General features: G+C 45.6%; 1 protein-coding gene across 8 annotated transcripts in view; it reads left to right on the plus strand.

Moving 5' to 3' along the window:
* The window catches only part of mapk10 (mitogen-activated protein kinase 10), a 51,281-nt gene that overhangs the window by 24,209 nt on the left and 5,319 nt on the right, over positions 1–21,753 (plus strand). For 4 of the 8 annotated variants that reach the window (XM_062554345.1, XM_062554346.1, XM_062554342.1 and 1 more), the window contains exons 3-13: positions 414–583; positions 5,287–5,416; positions 6,639–6,697; positions 9,176–9,314; positions 9,423–9,588; positions 10,411–10,482; positions 17,115–17,297; positions 18,915–19,039; positions 20,155–20,181; positions 20,890–20,953; positions 21,270–21,347. In XM_062554345.1, the coding sequence (XP_062410329.1) occupies positions 462–583; positions 5,287–5,416; positions 6,639–6,697; positions 9,176–9,314; positions 9,423–9,588; positions 10,411–10,482; positions 17,115–17,297; positions 18,915–19,039; positions 20,155–20,181; positions 20,890–20,953; positions 21,270–21,347 (1,165 nt within the window). In that variant the 5' untranslated portion in view covers positions 414–461. Of the gene's footprint in view, positions 1–413; positions 584–5,286; positions 5,417–6,638; positions 6,698–9,175; positions 9,315–9,422; positions 9,589–10,410; positions 10,483–14,318; positions 14,391–17,114; positions 17,298–18,914; positions 19,040–20,154; positions 20,182–20,889; positions 20,954–21,269; positions 21,377–21,753 lie in introns of all 8 variants that reach the window. The other 4 variants (XM_062554348.1, XM_062554350.1, XM_062554344.1 and 1 more) reach the window with 3 other exon arrangements.

Genomic DNA, 21,753 nt, shown 5'->3' on the forward strand with positions numbered 1-21,753 from the left:
GTTGTAATTAAATTCAATGGATATATGGATATATATGGATACCATAGGTAGATCAAATTGTTTCTATCTGTGCATCTGTGCAAGTTGTTCATTTCTGATATTTAAATGACAGAAATTGAATTATGAACCATAGTTATGCAAAATACTCTATTTGCCAGAGTGATTACTGTACATGAAGTGTCGATGTGTAGGAGGACACTGTATTGGCTGACATTATTATTTAACATCGCTATGTAAAACCAGACAGGCAAGAGATGAATTAAATAGCGTGTCCTCAATATAAAATGTTTTTTTTTACCTCAGGATATGATTACTGCAGGATTCAACCTCTCTGTTTCTAAATTGCAGGACTTGTGTTGGGCATGGTTCACTCTAATAACGTATACTGAACATTGCTTATGTTCTTTCTGCAGGGCTTTGGTAAACAAGTGGATGTGTCATACATCGGTAAACATTACAATATGAGCAAAAGCAAAGTGGACAACCAGTTCTACAGTGTGGAAGTGGGAGACTCTACCTTCACAGTCCTCAAACGCTACCAGAATCTAAAACCCATCGGCTCTGGGGCTCAGGGAATCGTATGGTGAGTGAACAGATTTCAAATGTTCCTGCGTTGTACAATTTGGCACCGTTTTCCATCCTTCCAAGGATTGAAAATGTTGTGTGATGTAGAGGATGTCACTGAGGCATTTTTGGCAGTAGATGTCAACCATGTGCGTGAATACAAAGAAGGATGGTGGCACGAACGCACTCGCTAGAAGAGGTAATGAATTCCAAAGTCTGGGTGGAATGAAGCTCGTATGTGTCACAAATCACCTTCAGTGCATCAGGTCGCGTGCCGAGACGCCGAGGGCTTGGCTTAACCCTTCAGGCGTGAAGCGTTTTTGGCAGTGGAAATGCCAGAGGGTCAGGCACCCCCATCGCCTGAGCTGTCACTTGTGTGTGTGACGCGGCGCTATCGGCCCCGGTGACTGGAGCGCCGAGCGCTGACTGGCTGGCGGGCTGGCGCAGAGGCGAGCGTGCCTTTGAAGCCATCTGTCACGGGGAGATCTGAGGCACCGCTGGGACGGAACCTGGCCCCCACCCGCCCTCCTCCGCCCCCCCCCCCCCCCCCTGCCCCCCCTCGCCCCCCCTCGCCTCGCTATCTCTCCCTCTCTCCTCGGCTGCCCCTTCTCCTGACTGATTCTGTAAATTGGTAAAGAAGGCAGGGAGGACAGGACTGCTAATGCCGAGGATGGGGCATGTTTGCAGGCTGCTGAAACCCAGTCTGGCGGACAGACAGGCCTGATCTAATTTGCCTCCTTCCCCCCCAGTCCCAGGGTCACATGGTGTGGCCTGACCAGCTCGCTTATCGTGACAGAAAGCCAGCGATAATGCCCTGAGACAGGTCTGAATAGCCCACGTCACTTGAGTGCCACAAACAGCGTTATTTCGTCATGTTATAATATCATTGCGTTCCATGCAGAGCCATTAGGAAATGTAAACACAAACGCATCTGTGCACATCAGGCCTGTGAGAAGCTGCCACATCAGGGCTTTTGGCAGTAATAAGAAACAGTGTAAACAGCGATTTTCACTCCTAATGTCTCATTTCTAAGGCGGAGAGATGCATTGCAGTGCAGCGCTGTATAATCCACAAAGCCCTCAGCAGCTGGTGCCGATTCTGTTTACAGCCCTCCAGTTTACTCTCCAACCGTTCAGCTCACCAGCCCGTCCACCTGCCAGTCCTGCGGTGGGAGCGAATACACCTTTCTCATGCTCTCCATGTTTTGGAGGAAGATAAATCAATCAGAGGCACATACACCAAGCTGTGCAGCAACGCACAGCGATATCCTCCAAATCAACACGCCTTACGTAATCTGTTATATAATGTTGAAACGTTTGCCTGTGAAACAAGAGCATGTTGTCAGAGTGCTGTAGTGCTGGCTGTGAGGAGTGGCCGCGGTCTCTGTTATCTGTCCACTCCAGCTCTGGCCAGTGGATGTGTGCCTGGCCATGGTGATTATGGCCAAATGAACAAGCTCATAAACTGGGATGGCACAAGCCATGGGTTATTTTTTATTACAAAAGCACAGAAGGAGGCTTTGGTGACGCGACCTCCCAGGAGTAGCTGTGAAGCAAGTGTCAACTGAATTAAGTTGTAAGGGCTTCTGGTTTCACCCTGTCAGCCTGTGTACGCATGCCTGCCAGTTTGTTTGTTTCTGTCAAATCCTGTCTCGTCGTCATGCTTGTGGCTCTCATTTTAGCTCGGTGAAGTTTCCAGCAAACTGGGTGCAACTCTCTGTGCCCCACTTAGGAGAATGGGAGAGGACATTTGGGTAGTTCTCCGAAGTTTCTGATCTTTCAGCGAGCTTGTCATGTTGGCAGCGCACATATACCATGGCAGACGCACATGACATCATCCCTCACACAGATCTCACACAGACTGCGCTCCCTTCAGCCAAAAATATTCTACCGAACACCGTGCTGTTTCCATGGACACCCATGCAAAAACAGCTCCCTGTTTAATGTATGGACACTCGTACCCCATGTGTTCTATTTACAAAAACATAATGGATGAAGTCAGATCTCGCTGATACATTTTATATGAAAATAATTTCATAATTAGGCCAGAATTGGATTATTAAAAAATGCAATTCTCTGCACACCCACCTGTGGGGTGCGGGGCGACGCGAGGCAGGGTTTTTCCTCACCTGGCCCACCTGGTCGGCGTGTCTGAAGCGGACGCTCTCTCACAGAGAGACTGAAGCCATCTGGCCTTCATTCAGGGCTGCAGAGGGAGGTGCTAGCTCCACCCACCCCACCCCACCCCAGCACCCACCCACCCGCCCGCCGCCTGCCTCCTCCTCTTCCGCTCCACTCCACTCCCAGCCAGGGCACTCCAGTCAAGACATGTTTACCTCCGCAGCCCTGTGCCATCTGTAGCGCACAGCCTGCGAGGGAAGGAGCTGTACACATGAGCTAGTTAGCCCTGGCCCTTTTGTTTGTATGTGTGGCAGGTGTCTGATACAGGATACCTTGGAGTGTTAATACTACAGTCTGCTTCATTTGCTGTCCCATTTCCCATATGCTAATGAATCATGACACCGCAAATGATGTTGGTTTCTCCTGCAGAGGAAAAAACCTTTGCTTTGCTGTTCTCACAGTGGAACTCTCTCACTCTCTGAACCAACATTTTTTGTGATTTTGTTTATGATACACCACGGTTTCACTGTTGTTATAGTGGGCAAAAGCATTCTGTCCAGGTGACATTTTGGCTGAGGGTTTAACAGGCATAATGTGGTTAGAAATGTTTTATTGGCCTTTGGCCATAGTATCCCTTTACAGCTCTGTAAGACAGGTGCCATTTAATCTAACAGTCAACATGTTGTTTGTTAGCCCCACAGCTCCTGTCAAAGTCTCCAGTAGTCCAGCCACACTACTAACCAGTCCTCCCCTTTAGACACAGGCAATGGCTGCTCATTCTAGTTCCTGACACATACACATGAGATACTCTAACTGGCAGGTTCAGACGCACTTCACAACAAACTGTAAATCACCCTTAAATGCTTTAAATGGCTGGTTGTGGTTAAAGCATGGGAATATCACTGAGGTGTTTCACAAATGAAAATAATGTTAGGAGGTTTGAATATAGTTATATTGTGCTTTGCATATCATTACATAAAATGGTATTCAATGAAATATATGGCATATTTTCCCAGAAAATAGACATGATATTGTCTCAGACATGCTGAATAATTCCACTGCTCCTGGCATCTCTCTGGCATGGCCCCAGGATGTGCTTTGGTTCTCACAGCTTCTCTCTAGAGAGCTACAGGAGGTGATGGTGGGGTTAGAAGAAGGTGGGGTTCCAATGAGCAGATTTTGATGTTGATGTTGAAGCATACTGTATGTCCTTCATTAGAACTTCCTTCACCTGACTGCAGACAGACCACAGCAGCACTCTCTATCCCTCCCACACACACACACACACACACACACACACACACAGAGCAGGCCTGCGGTTGTCATGGCCCCGTGATTGTTTTGTGAGGAGCAGGGGACACGACTGGCGCGCCTCCCTGTGTTTTTACGGCCATTGTTGTTGAATCACGGCTCTCTATTGTCCCCCTTAATGAGTCCATTGAAGTGCTGATTAAAAGTTGTGTGCAAACTGTAATCATGTGATTACACGGTGATGGGATTTGATTTGTGTTCCGGGCGGCTGTGGAGCCGTGTTCTCAGCAAGCAGCCACACTATAATTTCAACTGGGTTGCTTTACCGTGGCAGAAAACAACGGCCACTGGGGGCTTTTATATTGCCCTGCAGAACTCCCCTCTCCGCCAGAATAAACCCAGGGATAAACACACAGACACGCCCACCGCAATACCCTTTCGCTTTTTATTTCTCTCTCTCTCTCTCTCTCTCTCTCTCTCGCTCGCTCTGTCCAATCTTCACTCCATCTTTCCTCCTCCTCCTCTCTCTCTATCACTCACACTAACACACACACACACACACACACACACACACACACACACACACACACACACTATGCATACATACATACATTCCCGTACTCTGATGCTGTACAGTACACACATGGTGGCAGAGAGAGAAAGAGAGACAGAGAGAGAAAGAGGGAGGTAGAGAGAGACAGAGAGGGAGAGAGGGAGTGGGCTGCTTGTTAGAGTGGTTTGTGCTGGTGCTGCTGAATTTTTCATGATTAGAAGTGGTGTCGGAGAGGAGAGTGAGGGAGGGAGAGTGATGGCGGAGGAGTGGGGGATGGATGGATGGATGGAGAGGAGAGGAGAGGAGAAGTGAAGCAGAAGTGCTGTGCTCTCTCAATCCTTAGCTCCTCGCTCCCCACAATGCATCTCTGCTGATGACTCAGGGAGCTGTTTTTCTTCATAACAAAACAGCATTCATCAGACAGCATCAGGTCAGAGAGCCAGCCATCTCTTCCTACAGTGGAGCGCTTCTCTGCTCTGAGTTAATGCTGCAGAATGCTCTTCTGCAGTGAGTCCATGCAAATAATGAATCTATGCTAGATGTATAGATGATTACACCATGCCAGATTGCTCCTCCATACAAATATGTGTTGGAGAGGCTAGTGATATTAAAATATGACACAGCAGACTGCCTCACTTATAAACCCATATGGGCATACTGTTGTTTGATGGTCAATTCTCTATTAAGCACAATGACCAGAATAATGACAGACAGTGTTGAGTTTGGACTCTTCTTGGTTAGCTTGGTTAAGGTTTTGATCTGCTCTGTGTTTCATTGTTACCCTGTATCTGCTTGCAGTGCTGGATATGACGCCGTACTGGACAGAAATGTGGCCATCAAGAAGCTCAGCAGACCCTTCCAGAACCAGACGCATGCCAAACGAGCCTACCGGGAACTGGTGCTCATGAAATGTGTCAATCACAAAAACGTAAGTGACCGATCAATAGTGACATTAGCCATGAGGCGTCAGCTAGCTGTAGTGTCCAGAGCATAGTGTACTGTACGTTTGCACAATCAACCGCATATGCCTGTGTCAAACTATTAAACATTTTATGCATGCATTTTAGAAATTCTAGCTGTTTATTCACTGTAATCTTATCATAGCTGTTATACAGACAGGTCCACAAATAGACAGACAGGGTAGAGTATGATACCTGTATATGTGGGGGATTTGGAAGCACAGATGAACAGTGAGAAGATGAATAGGCCTAGATAGATAGTGAGAATGGGTGCAGATCCAGAGTGTGAATACATAGTGCTTTGGCCATGAGACTGGCTGGGTTTCTCTGTCTCTTTTTCAGGCTCATTTCCCCCTCATTCACCCCTCCTTTATTCTGTCTCCCTCTAACATTCCCCCTGCCTTTACTCTCAGTCTCCTTTTCTCCCTAGCATCTCTCTCTCTCTCTCTGTCCCTCTGTCCCTCTCTCTCTCTCTCTCTCTCTCTCTCTCTCTCTCTCCCTCTCTCTTTCTCTCTCTCTTTATCAGCAGTGTCCTTCAGCAGGGTCATTCCCACCCAATCACAGGGCTCTCTGGTCCCCCTCCCACTCCCTCTCCATCTCCATCTCCCTCCGCTCCGCTCCGGCCTGGTTGGTTGGCTGGCTAGTTTAGTGGGAAGCTGAGTGGAGGGAGGCAGAGCTGGTGCTGAGTGTGGAGAGGAGAGGAGAGGAGAGGAGAGGAGAGGAGAGGAGAGGAGAGGAGAGGAGGGGGTGGGGATTCTGCTACTGCTGCTGCCGCTGCTGCTGTGTGACTGGGTGTAGCTGGGTGTAGCTGTCAGGCAGATAGTGTTTAGTCAGTGGGGAGGTGTGCTGCTACTGCTGCAGGATCATCTCCTGTTTGCTCTCTGCTTGTTAGTGTGTAGTCAGTGGTGGGCTGAGAGGGAGTGTAGATCTTCATCAGCTTTAGTTAGTCTGGGCTTCCGCAAATGCTTGCACTCAGACTCGTGGATTAGTGTGTGCCCGATTAGGCTTAATTTTTTCATATTATGAATCCATAGTAGATTTTCTGAAAATGTGTGTTTATTCTCATGTCTGTGTCAAATATATGCAAGCATATATTTGAGTAAGTGGATTTACAAATGAGAAGCCGTAATTAGATTAGAAAATGTAAGCATTACGTTTCATGACCATAATTGCATTTCCCTTCTCTTACAGATAATCAGCTTATTAAATGTTTTCACGCCACAGAAATCTTTAGAGGAGTTCCAGGATGTGTAAGTATACCACTCTACTATTGCTGAAAACTCCTTTAGCAGCCTCTCACTTTTAAGGTTGCATCCCGTTCCTCTAGCCTGCGCCACACGTACAGTACAGTACGTGCCCCTGATAAGCCTCGGCCATTTTAGGAGCTGGGAACATGAGCCAGGGTGACTGTAAAGCATTACAATGGAGTTTTCAAAATCAGGTCATGTATTATCACATGAGTCCTTGATGGTTATAAAAAAAAAACCCCACATCATGGAGACTTGTCTCTTATAAACCTACAGTGATGCGTTACGTAACCACCGAAGAATAGCCCAAAAAAAGAGAGTTACTTTCACTGTACACTGTACGTGCAAGACTGCAATGCAAGCGTCATACTGTATGTTTACTACATTATTTTACATTAAATATCTTTGTCTTCTGTCATGAATAATCATTTGGCATGCAGTATGTGTACTGTGTGTATCTTGCATCTAGAGTAGCAGTAGTCCGATCTCTGCTCAGTTGTACAGGTTATGATTAATTCATGTTCTTGGGACTGATTTGTGAGTAATCTGAAATGCTGCAGAGAAATGGCGTTCATCCCCCAGGCTGGTCTACTTCAACTGGGCCATGAAATAAGGGGATTCTTGCTCCTCCACTGTAGCCTCTCCTCTGCTCCAGTGGGAAAGTGTGTGTGTGTGTGTGTGTGTGTGTGTGTGTGTGTGTGTGTGTGTGTGTGTGTGTGTGTGTGTGTGTGTGTGTGTGTGTGTGTGTGTGTGTGTGTGTGTGTGTGTGTGTGTGTGTGTGTGTGTGTGTGTGTGTGTGTGTGTGTGTGTCTGTGTGTGTGGGGGCACAGTTCAGTAGTGGTTCAGTCTTTGCCATATTAAGGCACACAGAGATGAGCTGAGGAACAGGAGAGGGTTTACCTGTCTTGTGCCTGATCAATGCTGTGTGCACAACAACACCTCCGGATACAGCAGTGTGTGGGTTGGATTGACCCTTGGGGTGAAACTGTATGCCAGGAGGTGTGTCTCTAGGTGTGTGTACCAGGGGTGTGTGTATGTGTGTGTGTCACTGTGTGTGAGCGAGAGAAGAGAGAGCAAGACTGATAGAGAGAGGGAGAGAGAGGGGGAGTGTGTATGTATGTGTGTGCTTGTGTTTATAGCTGAGACACACCATCAATACGCCCTCACAAGGTGTGTGCTGTCACCATTACGGATGCAGGAGGAGGTTGGTGGGGAATAGAAGAATCAATCATGGGGTTCACAGGCGGAGAGTGTTACTGAGAGGAGACACCTGAGCAACGGAGGCAGAGAACAAGAGAAGGAGAGAATTGGACAAAAATACATAAATGTATCCACCTTATGGGTTTGCCACTGTGTTCTCCCATTCTTTAACGGAACAATTGACATTGCCATTTTCTGAAATGGGGATTTTTTTGGTTCAAGGAGTTCTGTTCTGATATCAATACACATACTGTACTAGTCTATCCTTGGTTTTCAAGACATGCAGTCTGTTAATGACATACTGATTAATAACTCATTTAACCTATGGCTGTGTGTATGAACAATCCTAGTGCTATTTAAAGGACGGTTTAAAGGAAGGTTTCCATTTGTCAGCACATATAAAACACATATATTTTAGATTGTGTGAAACCATGTAGCAAGCTATCAGCATATCCCAAATGTCCTTGTACAGAATCACCCATGCTGAACTATCAGAGATGAGAATGAGGGGTCTGGGCGATGCGAGTGTGGAGTCCTTATTACAACGTGATAAATATAGTCTGTCAGGACCTCGGGATAAGATGGCTGCCTCTCTGCTATCTGAGCTGGCCTGACTGTCATTAATCAATATAGACACTGCCACTTGAAAGTGGAGACTTGTACCACTGCATCCAGACCTCTGTGTTTCCTCTGAGATGTTTAGTATTGCTCATAATCACTATCCACAAGTCTCATTAGCATTAAGAGTGAATAATGAGATGTTTTGATAAAGCTTGGAACAAACAGATGATGATTATCACCATTATTTACAATAAAAAAAACTCCTAATTACTCTTGTGCCATGAAGGACTTGAGTAGTTAGTCACATGCTTTGTGCTTTCAAAAGACCCGGTTATTTGCCTGAAAACAATTTAAACTCATCAAAGCCTCATTAAGAGCATTTAGTGTGTGAAGTGCTCCTTGATAGGGATTTTAAATCATGTCCATCTTATTTCTATTCATACATTTCATGCAATGCTTTGTTCCATTTAGAGACAAAGTTCATTATCATTTGTGAAATATAATGGGTGATTTATCTGATATTCACCGCCTCCAGCTGTACAGTAGGTTATGATAAATAATTGCAAGATATTTTCAGCAATTTCTAGATGTCTCTACATGTGGCTCAGAGGTGTTGATTGCCATGAGGAAAGCTCCAGCACATTAACAGCTGGATTAGATATGTGCTCATGATGTGTGATCAGCTTTGCTGAGGGAAAATTCTCCTTGTGTCCTTGCCAGGTATCTGGTGATGGAGTTGATGGATGCCAACCTGTGCCAGGTGATTCAGATGGAACTCGACCATGAGAGAATGTCATACCTGCTCTACCAGATGCTCTGTGGCATCAAACACCTTCACTCAGCTGGCATCATACACAGGGTAAGGTACCGCTCACCTGAAAGAGGAGGAGGGCTGAAAAAGAGAGAAATAAATCCATCTATCCTCACTTCTCATATTCCCTCTGATGTCCCTCCATTCCCTCCACAGGATCTAAAACCTAGCAATATAGTAGTGAAGTCCGACTGCACGCTAAAGATCCTGGACTTTGGGCTGGCGAGGACCGCGGGCACGAGCTTTATGATGACGCCCTACGTGGTGACCCGTTACTACAGAGCACCAGAGGTCATCCTGGGCATGGGCTACAAAGAGAACGGTAGGCCTGCACTAGCACGTGCGTGTGTTGTGTGCTGTGTTACGGCCCAGGAAGAGATCACCTAACGTAGACACCACAGTCATATGCATTTGTTGCATTTTTACAATGTGGAGGGATTAAGATGAATATTCTGAATCTGTGCCATTGTGATTGTTTTCTTTCAAAACTACCACAAAGCTAGGGCTTACTTTAAGGAATGTGAATGAATAAAGCTTATTATTGAAGATTGAAGAAAACCCAAAACCCACAGCTGTCAGAACGGAACAACTGGCTCTCATTTCCCCTCACAGAGTGCCAAGGGGAAGTGAGCGCCCAGTGTTACCCAGTGTCTGTAGTGTTACTGCAAATCGGTGTAAACCAGTGTGAATGAAGCATTGGTGATGGGGCGGCCGGCCAGCTGTGTGACTGCCCAGCTCACTTAGTCTCATGCCTACATGTGTCCGCATGCTAACCTCCGCTGCTGCGCCATAGTCCAACGCTGCTGCTCAATTAATACACTGGACCGAGGTCTGGCGGGTGGCAGGGCGGTGGCAGGGGGGCTATAGATTTCCTGCCACCACTCGTGTCCCCTTAAGGGTCTCCATGGTTCGCTCTTTGATCGGTGGAATAGTCATTTGTCTGTGTGTTTGCAGTGTCACTGGCACTAATTGTTTTTTTTTCCTCCTCTGGCTTTGAATAACCATGGCTCTCTAATGACTCCTTATCTGGCCTTTCTCTCTCTGTGTCTCTGTCTCTCTCTGTGTCAGTGCATTGCTCTGTCTGTCTCACGGATGCTAACCTCTGCTCCCCCCCTCCCCTCCTCTCCCCTCTCTATGCCTGCAGTGGATATTTGGTCAGTAGGGTGCATAATGGGAGAAATGGTGCGCCACAAAATCCTCTTCCCTGGCCGGGACTGTATCCTTGCTCAGATCACATGACTGCAGTAGGAGCCATTGATTTTAGCTTGTACAGTTTAAAGAGATGTGCTACACTTTCACTAAACATTCGGTTCACATACTGCACATGTATCTGAAGGCACATTACTCTTTACATATATGTAGCACATATACAGTATCTTTCTACATAATTCATTCTTCACAGTTCACTGTGGCCCTAGCATTTCTTTCCATCTATTTTCCATCCAGGGCATACAGTGTGTTGCTCACTAAAAGTAGTCAGTCTAACCCTTGTCTTCAGTCTCTTATAGCCTAAATGTACTGTATGCTAATCTAACCTGGCTAGCCTTTTTGCTTTGCTGCTTATTTTGTTGTAAATTCACGTCACACAAACCTATTTTCAAATATGCATCATGGTCCTCCAGTGGTGTGTGGTTAAGCATTACATTAGCATACAAACTCATTCAAGAGGGATCTTCAGGCATATTTGTTCAATATGCACTTGATTTATTAAGCGCTTCTTATGATTATGGTTTATATAACATAGTGTTGTCTTATTTTCATTAGGCCATTGATTAAACGGAGTGATTATTTGCACCCGGGTGTAAATAGTGGAATGGAGGCATTTTCTTATTTGCACCCAAACCGGAAATGCGTGCTATCCAACATAGCGGGACCATCTTGGCAGGAGATGGCCTACCTAAATCTAACAAGTTAGGATTATTAAAACTATATTTGAGATGGGAAAGTGGTGCTAAATTTCCACAAACTTTATTCAGTGAACGGGTAAAGCCGTCCGTTTGCAAGCACAATCAAGAAACACGATCTTTTTGTTTTGTTTACCGTTACCTAGCAACCCCAACAAGTGAGTCAATAATTAGTATTCTCCCCCTCCTCTTCGACGGGGCGCAGTACAGCGGTAAAGTGACTGATCTATCATGCTCGAGGTGCTGGGTTCGAACTTCAGATTATTATTTTTTTTTTGGCCTGCCAAAGTACGCACCATGACTTCTTTTTTCTTAGATGACGTTACCTCGCGGCAAATAAGAGTTTGTGCTTTTTGAACCTGTCAAAGATTTACTGGTTTTATTTCAGTTATGAGTAGAGTTAAGTAGAAGTAGGCTTCAGTAGTTGTTAGAAAGGTTGTGTTTTGACTTTGAGCCCCCAACGCTGCCTGGAAGGCGCTTATGCGTGGGTTAAGGTTAAGGTTAGGGTTAAGGTTAGGTTAAGGTTAGGGTTAAGGTTAGGGTTAAGGTTAGGTTAAGGTTAGGTTAAGGTTAGGGTTAAGGTTAGGAGTAGGATTAAGTGTTTTTAAGTCAACAGTGGCAGCGCTGCCTGGAAGACAACTCAGAAAACAACTCTTTAAAGTAGCTTGTCTTTGATGAAGCTACCACATGACCACTCATTACCCTAATATTTGTATAATCACTTCCAAGTAACCCAGACATGGCAAAACAGCTAAAAACTGTTCAAAACTATTAGGCCTAGCCTACTGTAGAGCTGGTAAATACACAGGCCTATTGACAGAGAACATGGATGTTAGACATCGGGTGTAAATAGTATTGTTGATTATTACACTATTTACACCCGGGTGTAAATAGTAATGTTGATTATTACACTATTTACACCCGGGTGTAAATAGTAATGTTGATTATTACACTATTTACACCCGGGTGTAAATAGTAATGTTGATTATTTGCACCCGGGTGTAAATAGTAATGTTCATTATTTACACCCGGGTGCAAATAGTCTCTGCCTTGATTAAATTGACATTGTTGTTTTAATATTGCTTATAGCATGCCATAGTTATTATTATATGATTGATTGAATGACTTTACTATTCTCTCATATTCATTGTTGATTTAATTAGGTTTGCTTGAATTGATATTGTTTATATTGCTATTCTCCCTACTTAGTCTGACCAACTAAGTTTGTTAGTGAGTTTGTTCACAGTTAACAGAGTATTTATTTATTTATTTTAAAAATCATTATTATTGTATGTCGCTTTGGACAAAGGTGTCTGCCAAATAGCGTAACCGTAACCGTAACCGTAACGAACTCTGACCCCAACGGCAGATTGAAACAAACTGCAAATGAATGGAACTGCATTTGAGATCTAATCCTGATGCTGTTCTGTCACCATGATGGATGTGCAGCTCACAGCCACCCGGTCCTGAGTCCTGGCGAAGTACAGCCTTCTCTCATTTGGTTAAACACTCAGATAGCGATAGTGGATAGCTCCCACGCTCTCCGGCTAATTTCCGGTCCCCTTGTTGACACCGAGCATCTCTCTGCTCATCAGAATATTTATGAGTCATCTAATTGGGGATGCTTCAGGAGCCCCTCTCCTGGCGTGCCTCCATACTGTCTGAGGTCATGAACTGTAAGCCCCCGGTTACACTTCACAGGGAGGCTAGATTCGACCCCCTCCCCATGGAACAGCGTGTGCCGTTAATTAGAGTATCAGGGCTCTGTGGATGAGATGCAGGGAGACAGTAAACAGGTTCTCTCTCCAGCAGTCATCACCACTGCTGGGTTAGTTGAAGCTTTGGTGAAAACATCTAAAAAAGTTCAAGTAAAATGGAAAAACATCATCTAATGATTTCTCACATGATGAAAACTGTAGATGGGTAGATCTGTCCTGCCATATCAGTATTGCGTACAAATCAACACAGACGTGTGTGAATCTGTTTGTTCCACTGGCTCATCTCCCCACAGTGTATTTTCATATGTTATGATGCTAACACTGCTACTCCCACTACACAAGACAGAAATGGTTCCCCTGAAAGCTAAACGGCAGACTGAAGACTGATTAGTTCATTAAGGGACTAAAGTGAGGATTTTCATTTGTCTACCTACTCCCTGTCTATTCCTTTATTGCATCTGGGCCCTTAATGCATTGATCTGTGGACTAACATGGCTTATTGCGGGCTTCTTAGGAACTGGTTAACAAAAAGCAAATCTCGCCGAGCGCTCTGTTTAAGTCATTAATCCCCCATAACTCTAAACTCTTTAACTCTATTGGCTAACTCTCTGACTTACGCTAGCCTGCAGTGTCTGGTGGCCTTCAATGCTCCACTATCTTTGTGAAGGAGGCATGATTGTGCTGCTAAGCCCGGCTCTGCGATGAGGCATTGACTCAGCAGTGGCCTTGATTTCTCAGTCTGAAAGGTTGCCTGGAGACTAAACGGAATAAGAATACCCCGAAGCGAGTGGTGCAGAACAGAACATTTTCCCTGTTAAGGCCGAGGTGCACAAGCCTTCACCCAGGTGAACGTTCTACGGGGAAATGATTTCCGCTGGTCCCTGAGCTCTTGTCAAAGGTGTAGGCTGAGTAACAGTGTGAAGAGAGGGTTTATTATTACAATTATAATAATGGACTACTGCTTTATTTTATTTCAATTCTGCCACCCATGGTGGTACAAATAATGCAATCTTTGAGGTGCAGGGACGGAATAACTTTAAAATAACGACTCTTCCCAGCTCTGAGTAATGTGCAGGCAGACAGAGGGGAGAGAGGTCTAATCATGAGGACGCAGGGTGCAGGATGATAACAGGATGCTGGCTAGTGACTCACTGAATCAGGCAGGGTTCAGTTATATCAGCGCGGATGACATCTACATGACGTTCACAACTCTGACGCCTTTGCGTGGTGTGTTTGCACAGGCGATGCTTGTGTGAATTGATGGGTGTGTTTGTTTGCGAGTATGTGAGTGTCTGTGTATACGGGAATGACATATGTAATGGCACTGGTACATGTATGGAAGGTGCTTCCTGTGTGTGTGTGTGTGTGTGTGTGTGTGTGTGTGTGTGTAATGTGTGTAATGTCTGCCCACTCTGTGGCTGTGGTTGCAGTGGACATGTGGTCAGTAGGCTGCATCTTTGGAGAGGTGATAAGAGGCACTGTGCTGTTTCCAGGCACCGACCGTATCCTTGCCACCTGAATCTCCCTTCACCACCAGTGACATCATCCACATCTGCGCTCTCACAAAGGTGATGTTGATCCTCAACAGCCAAACACAGCCCAGATATTTGAGACCATAGGATCATAGGATTTATTGACACAAAGACTTCAAATATTTTTTTTTACTCCTCTGTAAAATTATGTATTACAATGAAATAACAGCTTTGTTCATTCTTATTCAGAAACAAAGAAAATACTGAAATATGTGTGCATTGTTATATTCTATATGCATTTTGTCTTCTTATCTCAAATACGTTGCACAGCCCATAGTAAGAAGAGAGGGAAGTGAGGGAAACTCTCAAGTGACAGATGAATAGCAGTGTGGGAAGAATATGCTCCCGGATGCTGTTTTTCTGTCTTTTTTCCTGCTCTGAGTGGGCTTCCCAAAGACAAAGGAGGGGAAAATGGCGTTCCGTGAGGATGAGGTAATGAGTTCCGGGATGCCCTGGCGTCCGTTTGAACTGGCACCCCACTGTGAGAATATATTTTGGGGGGTGTGTGGGGGGGGGGGGGCTGTCACATGACGCCCCAGGGGTAGCTAGGCTACCTCAGCGCCAACCCCCCACCTCATGGTCTCACTCTCTTTGTTGCTAAGCATCTCTTTGAGATTGCTGCATGTGGCTCCCAGATTTCTATTGACTCTAAACCCAGTTTGCAATTTTTCTCTATTTTCCCATATCACGATTGTGGGCTCAGCGGTTTTAAAAAACACACAAGTTAACTGTAATGGATCTCCTTGTGCAGCTTACGCGATCATAGGCAGCCATTTAAAGGCTACTCCTCCTCCTTTGTGGTGCCTTTGTGGCTCGGTGGCAGAGTGCTAAAGATCTCCTGAATGTGCATTCTTTTTTACGTGGCCTCACCTGGGAGACGGCCCTCATTTTAATAGCATACTGTATTTCAGGTGTTAATTAGGACATCTTTTAGAGCAGGGGGGCAATTAAAATCTGTTCCAGCAGCAGGACGGTGCCACTCACGAGCTCCACGGGCAGCGCCCGACACGCCGCCGCACCATTTGTCGGAGGCTCCCTAAGAACTCTGGGAGATTTCTAAAAAGGCGTGAAGCCTGAAAAAAACTTCATGACAAAAGCGGCTTTTAAAAAGCCCTCTTTTCCCAGTCGCCGTCTCCCCAGTCTCCACATTAGCATTGCAAATGAGCCTGGGGGGGGGGGGGGGCAGCGCAGGCCCTGGCCGCGGCCCAGTTTCCCCTGCTGGTCACGGGGCTCACCTGGGTCAGCCCAGCTGGTAGCGAGAGCGAGAAATAGGTCAGCGGGACCTGAGCTGAAATGCTGCGTTCATGGACGCCACCTGATTACCAAGTGACAGAAAAGCCCCTGAAATGGAGGCTGAATGAAATTGAGCGTGTGGCTTTTTACATGGCCACTTCTGCTTCACTTGGAATCCGTCACACGTTGTGGGTAGAAGAATTATGTAGATTTGCCAACGCCCGGGCCGCCACTGTGTTTGTTTGTTGACGAGCGCATGTTGGCAAACAGAGCCGGCGTCCAGGCCTGATTTGGCTGTTTACATGACCTTGATTGTGGCCCCAGCGCTATTCAGCGCCCCGTAATTGAATGGCCGAATGTGTGACAAATCTTCCCTAAAATCAAAGGCGTATCCCCGGGAAGGGGATAAACATTGTGCCAGTTTTGTTTGATGAATTGTTTATGAGTGAGTGTGTGTGTGTGTGTGTGTGTGTGTGTGTGTATATGTGGTGTGTGTGCTCTGTTTGTGTGATTACATCGCCTGACCTTCTCCCTGTGCAGAGCTCATCAGGGTGATGGATGATGCAGAATGCGGCCTGTTGAGTCGCTCAAAACGCTCCTCGTTCTGAACAGAATGGGTATCGGCGCTCCTCTGTCATAACTTTGCTTCTTGACATGCAGTGTGTTGTGTTAGGGCCAGCGCACCAAACACTTGTCTCTGCAGCTCTGCTCTCAAGCCTCTGATGTTGTGATGGCCCTGAGAGTGGGAGAGTGGGAGAGTGGGAGAGTGGGCCTCTAATGTTGAGCTGGCCCTGAGAGTAGGATAGTGGGCCTTTAAAGTCTGTAGTCAAGCCCACCTTCCTTTGTGATGGAAGTGCTTCCTCTGCTCAAATCCCTGAATACTGATTGGATGTGAAATTGCTCCGGGCGGGCCAACCACTGACATCAGGCCTTTGAGGTGTGTATGTGTGTGTGTGTGTGTGTGTGTGCGTGAGAGAGAGAGAGAGAGAGAGAGAGAGAGAGAGAGAGAGAGAGAGACTGAGACTGAGAGAGAAAGATTGGGTATTTGGCTGCTAATAGTCAAAGAGCACTTTTACGAACTGCCTAAGCATGGAAATGGCAAAGCAACTTTGGCCTGATGAACTTTTATAAACCGTGACAAACAGCTTCCTTGTTAATGGAGAGTCATTATTCTGTGCTCTTCCTTTTAATGACGTTTTCGTTTGTAAATGGTTTGTGAACAAGAGATGGAATTGCAAGGGAATGCCATTAAGTACCACACAGCAAGTGTAAAGCTCATGCCATTTAGTTTAGATGGGCAGCGAAGTCCATCATGTCCAGCACTGTCCCTCACAATATCTCCCGTCCCCCTCGGCCACACGAGGAAGCAGGGTTACTCAGGCTGGGTCAGGGGGGTCAGTGTTCGAAGGTGGTGTGCTTGGCCAGTGCTGCGTGCGTTTTCCTCAGCGGAGCCCCTCTCAGACATCGACCAGTGGAACAAGGTGATCGAGCAGCTGGGCACGCCGTCGCCAGAGTTCATGAAGAAGCTGCAGCCCACCGTGCGCAACTACGTGGAGAACAGGCCCAAGTACGCAGGCCTCACCTTCCCCAAGCTCTTCCCCGACTGCCTGTTCCCTGCAGACTCTGAGCACAACAAACTCAAAGGTAAGTATTTGTGTGTGTGTGTGTGTGTGTGTGTGTGTGTATGTGTGTATTTGCATGTGTGGATGTGAGTTATAAATTGATTTAATCTATGTGCATAGCACGTCTGTGTTTGATGTGCCTTCGAGGGCATCTTCGGTTAATCTCATTCAATACATGTGCTGAAATATTGTTCGGCACACTTACATTATACCATGTGAATGTGTGCGTATGTATGTGCATGTATGCCTGTGTGTGTGTGTGTGTGTGTGTGTGTGTGTGTGTGTGTGTGTGTGTGTGTGTTTGTGCATGCTTGTATGCCCTGGAGATGAGAATGCTATAATTTTCTGGCGGTTTATGATGAAAGTGGGCTCCCATAAAGCTGGCTCAGGAGAACTGTGGCTGATTGAGGGCCACAGGAGGTGACTGGAGAGTCTTTACAGCCAGATTGCTCACCCAAACCCATTCCTTCCAGGAAAGCAGGCATCATAAGTAAACGTTAAACAACCCACGGCATCCTCCATCTCCCCCAAACTAAATCATAACCCTTGGTAAGGGCGGCTTGTGTGTGGGGATATAAAAAGATCCCCTCAAGATAATGAATCTCACTCTGGATCGCGCTGTTGTTGGTTCAACATGAGAGCCGAAGGCGAGCAGCCTGATGCTATGGCGCGCGCTCGCTCGTGTGTGTGTGTTCCGGCTGCCTGGGTGCCCCTGTGGAGACGTGCCTGTTACCGGAACTCACCCACCGTGGCCGAGATGCTCCAACGGATGCCGCGGTGGTGCAAGCATCACTGTGGGGAGGAGAGGAGGAGGAGGAGGGGTAGAGGAGGAGGAGGAGAGGAGGAGGATGGGCAGAGAGCAGGAGGAAAAGAGGTAGAGGAGGATGGGCAGAGGGGAGGAGGAGAAGAGGGAGGAAAAAGGACAAGAGAGCGGAGTGAGCAGGAACTCTGTGTGTGTTTGTGTGTGTCTCTAGAGGGGATATGTGTTGCCACGGTCTGCCTCAGTGACTCAGAGGAGACGCCATTTTGGAGGCGGTCGGGTTGCGTGTGCTCTCGCTGCTGTCGCAGTGACGCCTGGCCGATGAGGGAAGCTTGCCTGTTACTAACAGGGCTATATATAGCATTAGAGAACGTAGGAGGGGATGCACACTGGGAGAGGAGGGGAAAGAAGAGAGAGAGAGGGAGAGAGAGAGAGAGAGAGAGAGAGAGAGAGAGAGAGAGAGAGATGAAAAATATGCATGTCACTGTCCCACAAGTGAAAGTCTAGACAGAAGAGGAGAGAAGAGTTGCCGTGAGCTCCATGATAGATTCAATATGCTTTTTCTAAGGTGGTTAGACAGTATGCCTCAGGTTTGACAAATCCCAGCTGATACATTTCCAGCAAGATTCCTTTTTCAAATCTACAGTCTGCGGTTTATGTTGTAAACAAAGTCTTCATCATGTTTTCTCCTGTGCAGATGCAAACACTCAACCACCAAATTTCCATATACACACACACACACACACACACACACACACACACACAGTGTCAAGGCACTAGATTAATGACGATCTCATAGACTGAGCGCTGTTTGAGCCTCTCTCTCTCTCTCTCTCTCTCTCTCTCTCTCTCTCTCTCTCTTCTGCTCCCCACCTGCAGCGAGCCAGGCTCGAGACCTGCTGTCTAAGATGCTGATTATTGATCCTGCCAAGCGGATATCAGTGGATGAAGCCTTACAGCACCCCTACATCAATGTGTGGTACGACCCATCTGAGGTGGAGGCTGTGAGTACTGATTCATCTTCCTGGATGCAGCTCTTGCTCAGCTGGTTAGGTCTGTGTGTCTTAGTTTAGTTTACCATCACGGCTAAAGTAATCATTTGTATGGAGATGCTGTATTTTTTGTATACACCTGCTGTATTTTTGCCATTTGGTGCCACTTACTGTTAAGTAATAAAACATCATCAGTGCATCAGTTTGTTATGTGTGTGGTTTTTTTTATAACTCTCATCTCATGTTTTGTTGCGTTGACTGTTCTCTTTTTTGTGTTTGCCCTCATGGAATGATCATTATTACCACTCTGCACCTACATTTTTGAACTCCACTCAATAGTAAAGAATGAATAATGGCTAATTCATAATGATCAATAGTTAAAATTAAGAACCTGATATGAATGCACAGTACACAGAGGGCCTCACAACCAACCCACACATGCACGCATACATACACACACACACACACACACACACACACACACACACACACACACACACACACACACACACACACACATTATCATGCACACTGACATGTCCCACCAGTCCTACCTTCACACACAGACACTCACTCCCCCACTCGTAGAGCAGTATTATTATTTACCATCTCCTCAGTTGTCTGAGGGAGTAGTGGACATCTGGAAACCTTCATCAGTAGGAGATGACTGAGGGTGGACAGGCCCTTGGGCAGCCTGTCCTATGTGATGACCATAGCGCTACACATACTGTGCATATAGGTGGTGTTTGGCCACTAACTTACCCCATTAGCAGCCTTTTTGATTGGACATTTGAAATGATTTGATCACACATTCTCACCATGAGAACAAACATTAACTGTGTATGTCTGAGTAACAATCTTAACCTGTCTGTTAACATCTGGTATTAGCTTGTGTTTAGAGACTCCATTAATAGCATGTGGCATTATGTTGTGGAACAATATTTGTAACAATATTTCTGAAGTTGATCCTACAGTAGCAAAACTGACACACTGTGATTCTCAGCAACGTTTGGTAAATGATGATGAGCACATCAGGCATGTTTTATGATCTTAACATTCTCATTGGCCGTTTCCCTGAACACCTCTGCTGTTTTCTCCCTTTCTCTATCACTCATATGCTGATGAAGGGGCGAGATCTCTTCCAAATATCAGTGGTAAATAATAACTGCTCCCAATGAACTGTATCATCTGCAGGCTCCTCACTTTCTTTTTCTTCTCCCCTGTCCTTCTACTTGTTTATCCCTCCATCTTTTTCTCATTCCCTCGTTTCTTCTCTCTGTCTCTTCTCTGCACGTGGAGAATAACATTACTTTTTAAACATCTTTTTAATATCTTCCTTCCCCTGCAGTAGAAGTCACACCTCATATTTTGTCTGTTATAGTGATTTCCAGGTTCTCCAAAATGTAATAGTCATGGGCAAATATGCTTAATATGCTTCAAATATCTCCCCGTAAAGGAAAAATAATAATGACATAACTCTGTGTACATACAGTATTGCACAATTACATTTAGGTGGTACTAATATCTTCCTCATATGTCCAGGTGTGTTGTACTGTATCCACCGTAGTGAAAATGTAATGTTTTCTAAGTGCATAACAGACAAGCACTGAGACAATTAATAGCATTCCATTGCATTCTTTGTGGCCATTCGTTCACTGTTTTAAAATAGCATGCTATCAGCAGTTGTGCTGCCTGCCTGATTGAACTGAAACCATGGAAACCTAGGACATCTGAAAATCAATGTTAACACTGTGTTTTGAGATAAATATTTCATGTGAGATGAAGATGTGATGTGTCATTGCAAGTCAATTCAGAAATGTAAAGAGCCTCTCTCTCCCCTCTGCCCATGTCACTCCTCACAGCCCCCTCCACAGATCTATGACAAGCAGCTGGACGAAAGAGAACACTCCATTGATGAATGGAAAGGTAAACTTACAGTATCACATCCCCCAAAAGGGACTTTAAATGGAATCGCTAATGTAATATCTTGACCCATCATTAAAGTCTGTTTTATTTATTTTTTGTTCAGATACAGTACAGTTATCAAATGCATCTACTTTTAATTGTCCAATCAATCTTTCGTGCAGAGTAGCAATACAAAGTGCTCAACAATAGCACTGCAGTATAGCATGCAAAAAATAATGAGACATGTTGGGTGTGTTGACGTGACTGTGAAATATGGATTTATTTCCCTCCGTTCCTACTCTGTACAAACCAGCCTTGCTAAATGTGCCTCTTTCAGAGCTCATCTACAAAGAGGTGATGAACTTTGAGGAGAGAATGAAGAATGGTGTGGTGAAGGGACAGCCCTCTCCTTCAGGTACTCTCAGTGCATAACCTAATCCCTCTGTAAGTCACTTTAAACAATAATTGGGTTTCACGTGTACCAGAGACAACCATTGTGTGTTCCCCATTTGTCCTTGTCTCCCCATTTTGTTTTATGTGGGACAGCGCTAACTAGGCACTTCTTGATGTTGTTAATGCTTTCAGACATTCTAGTATAACATTCTGAATAGGCATGTGTATAATTGTTTACATAATATTGTACTGTATTATCAGTATGATGTAGTTAAGGATGTAGTCATCACAGAGGAATTATATGTAATTGATATCAATTAACTGTCTTTCATTGAAACATGAATTTTGCTATTTGTAATAAGTAACGCTATGTAAAATATAGTGTCTGTTAGTTGCTCTTCAAACTGCCTTTGAATAGATAATATGTT

The sequence above is a fragment of the Sardina pilchardus genome, chromosome 14 (genome assembly GCF_963854185.1).
Source record: "Sardina pilchardus chromosome 14, fSarPil1.1, whole genome shotgun sequence".
NCBI lineage: Eukaryota > Metazoa > Chordata > Actinopteri > Clupeiformes > Clupeidae > Sardina > Sardina pilchardus.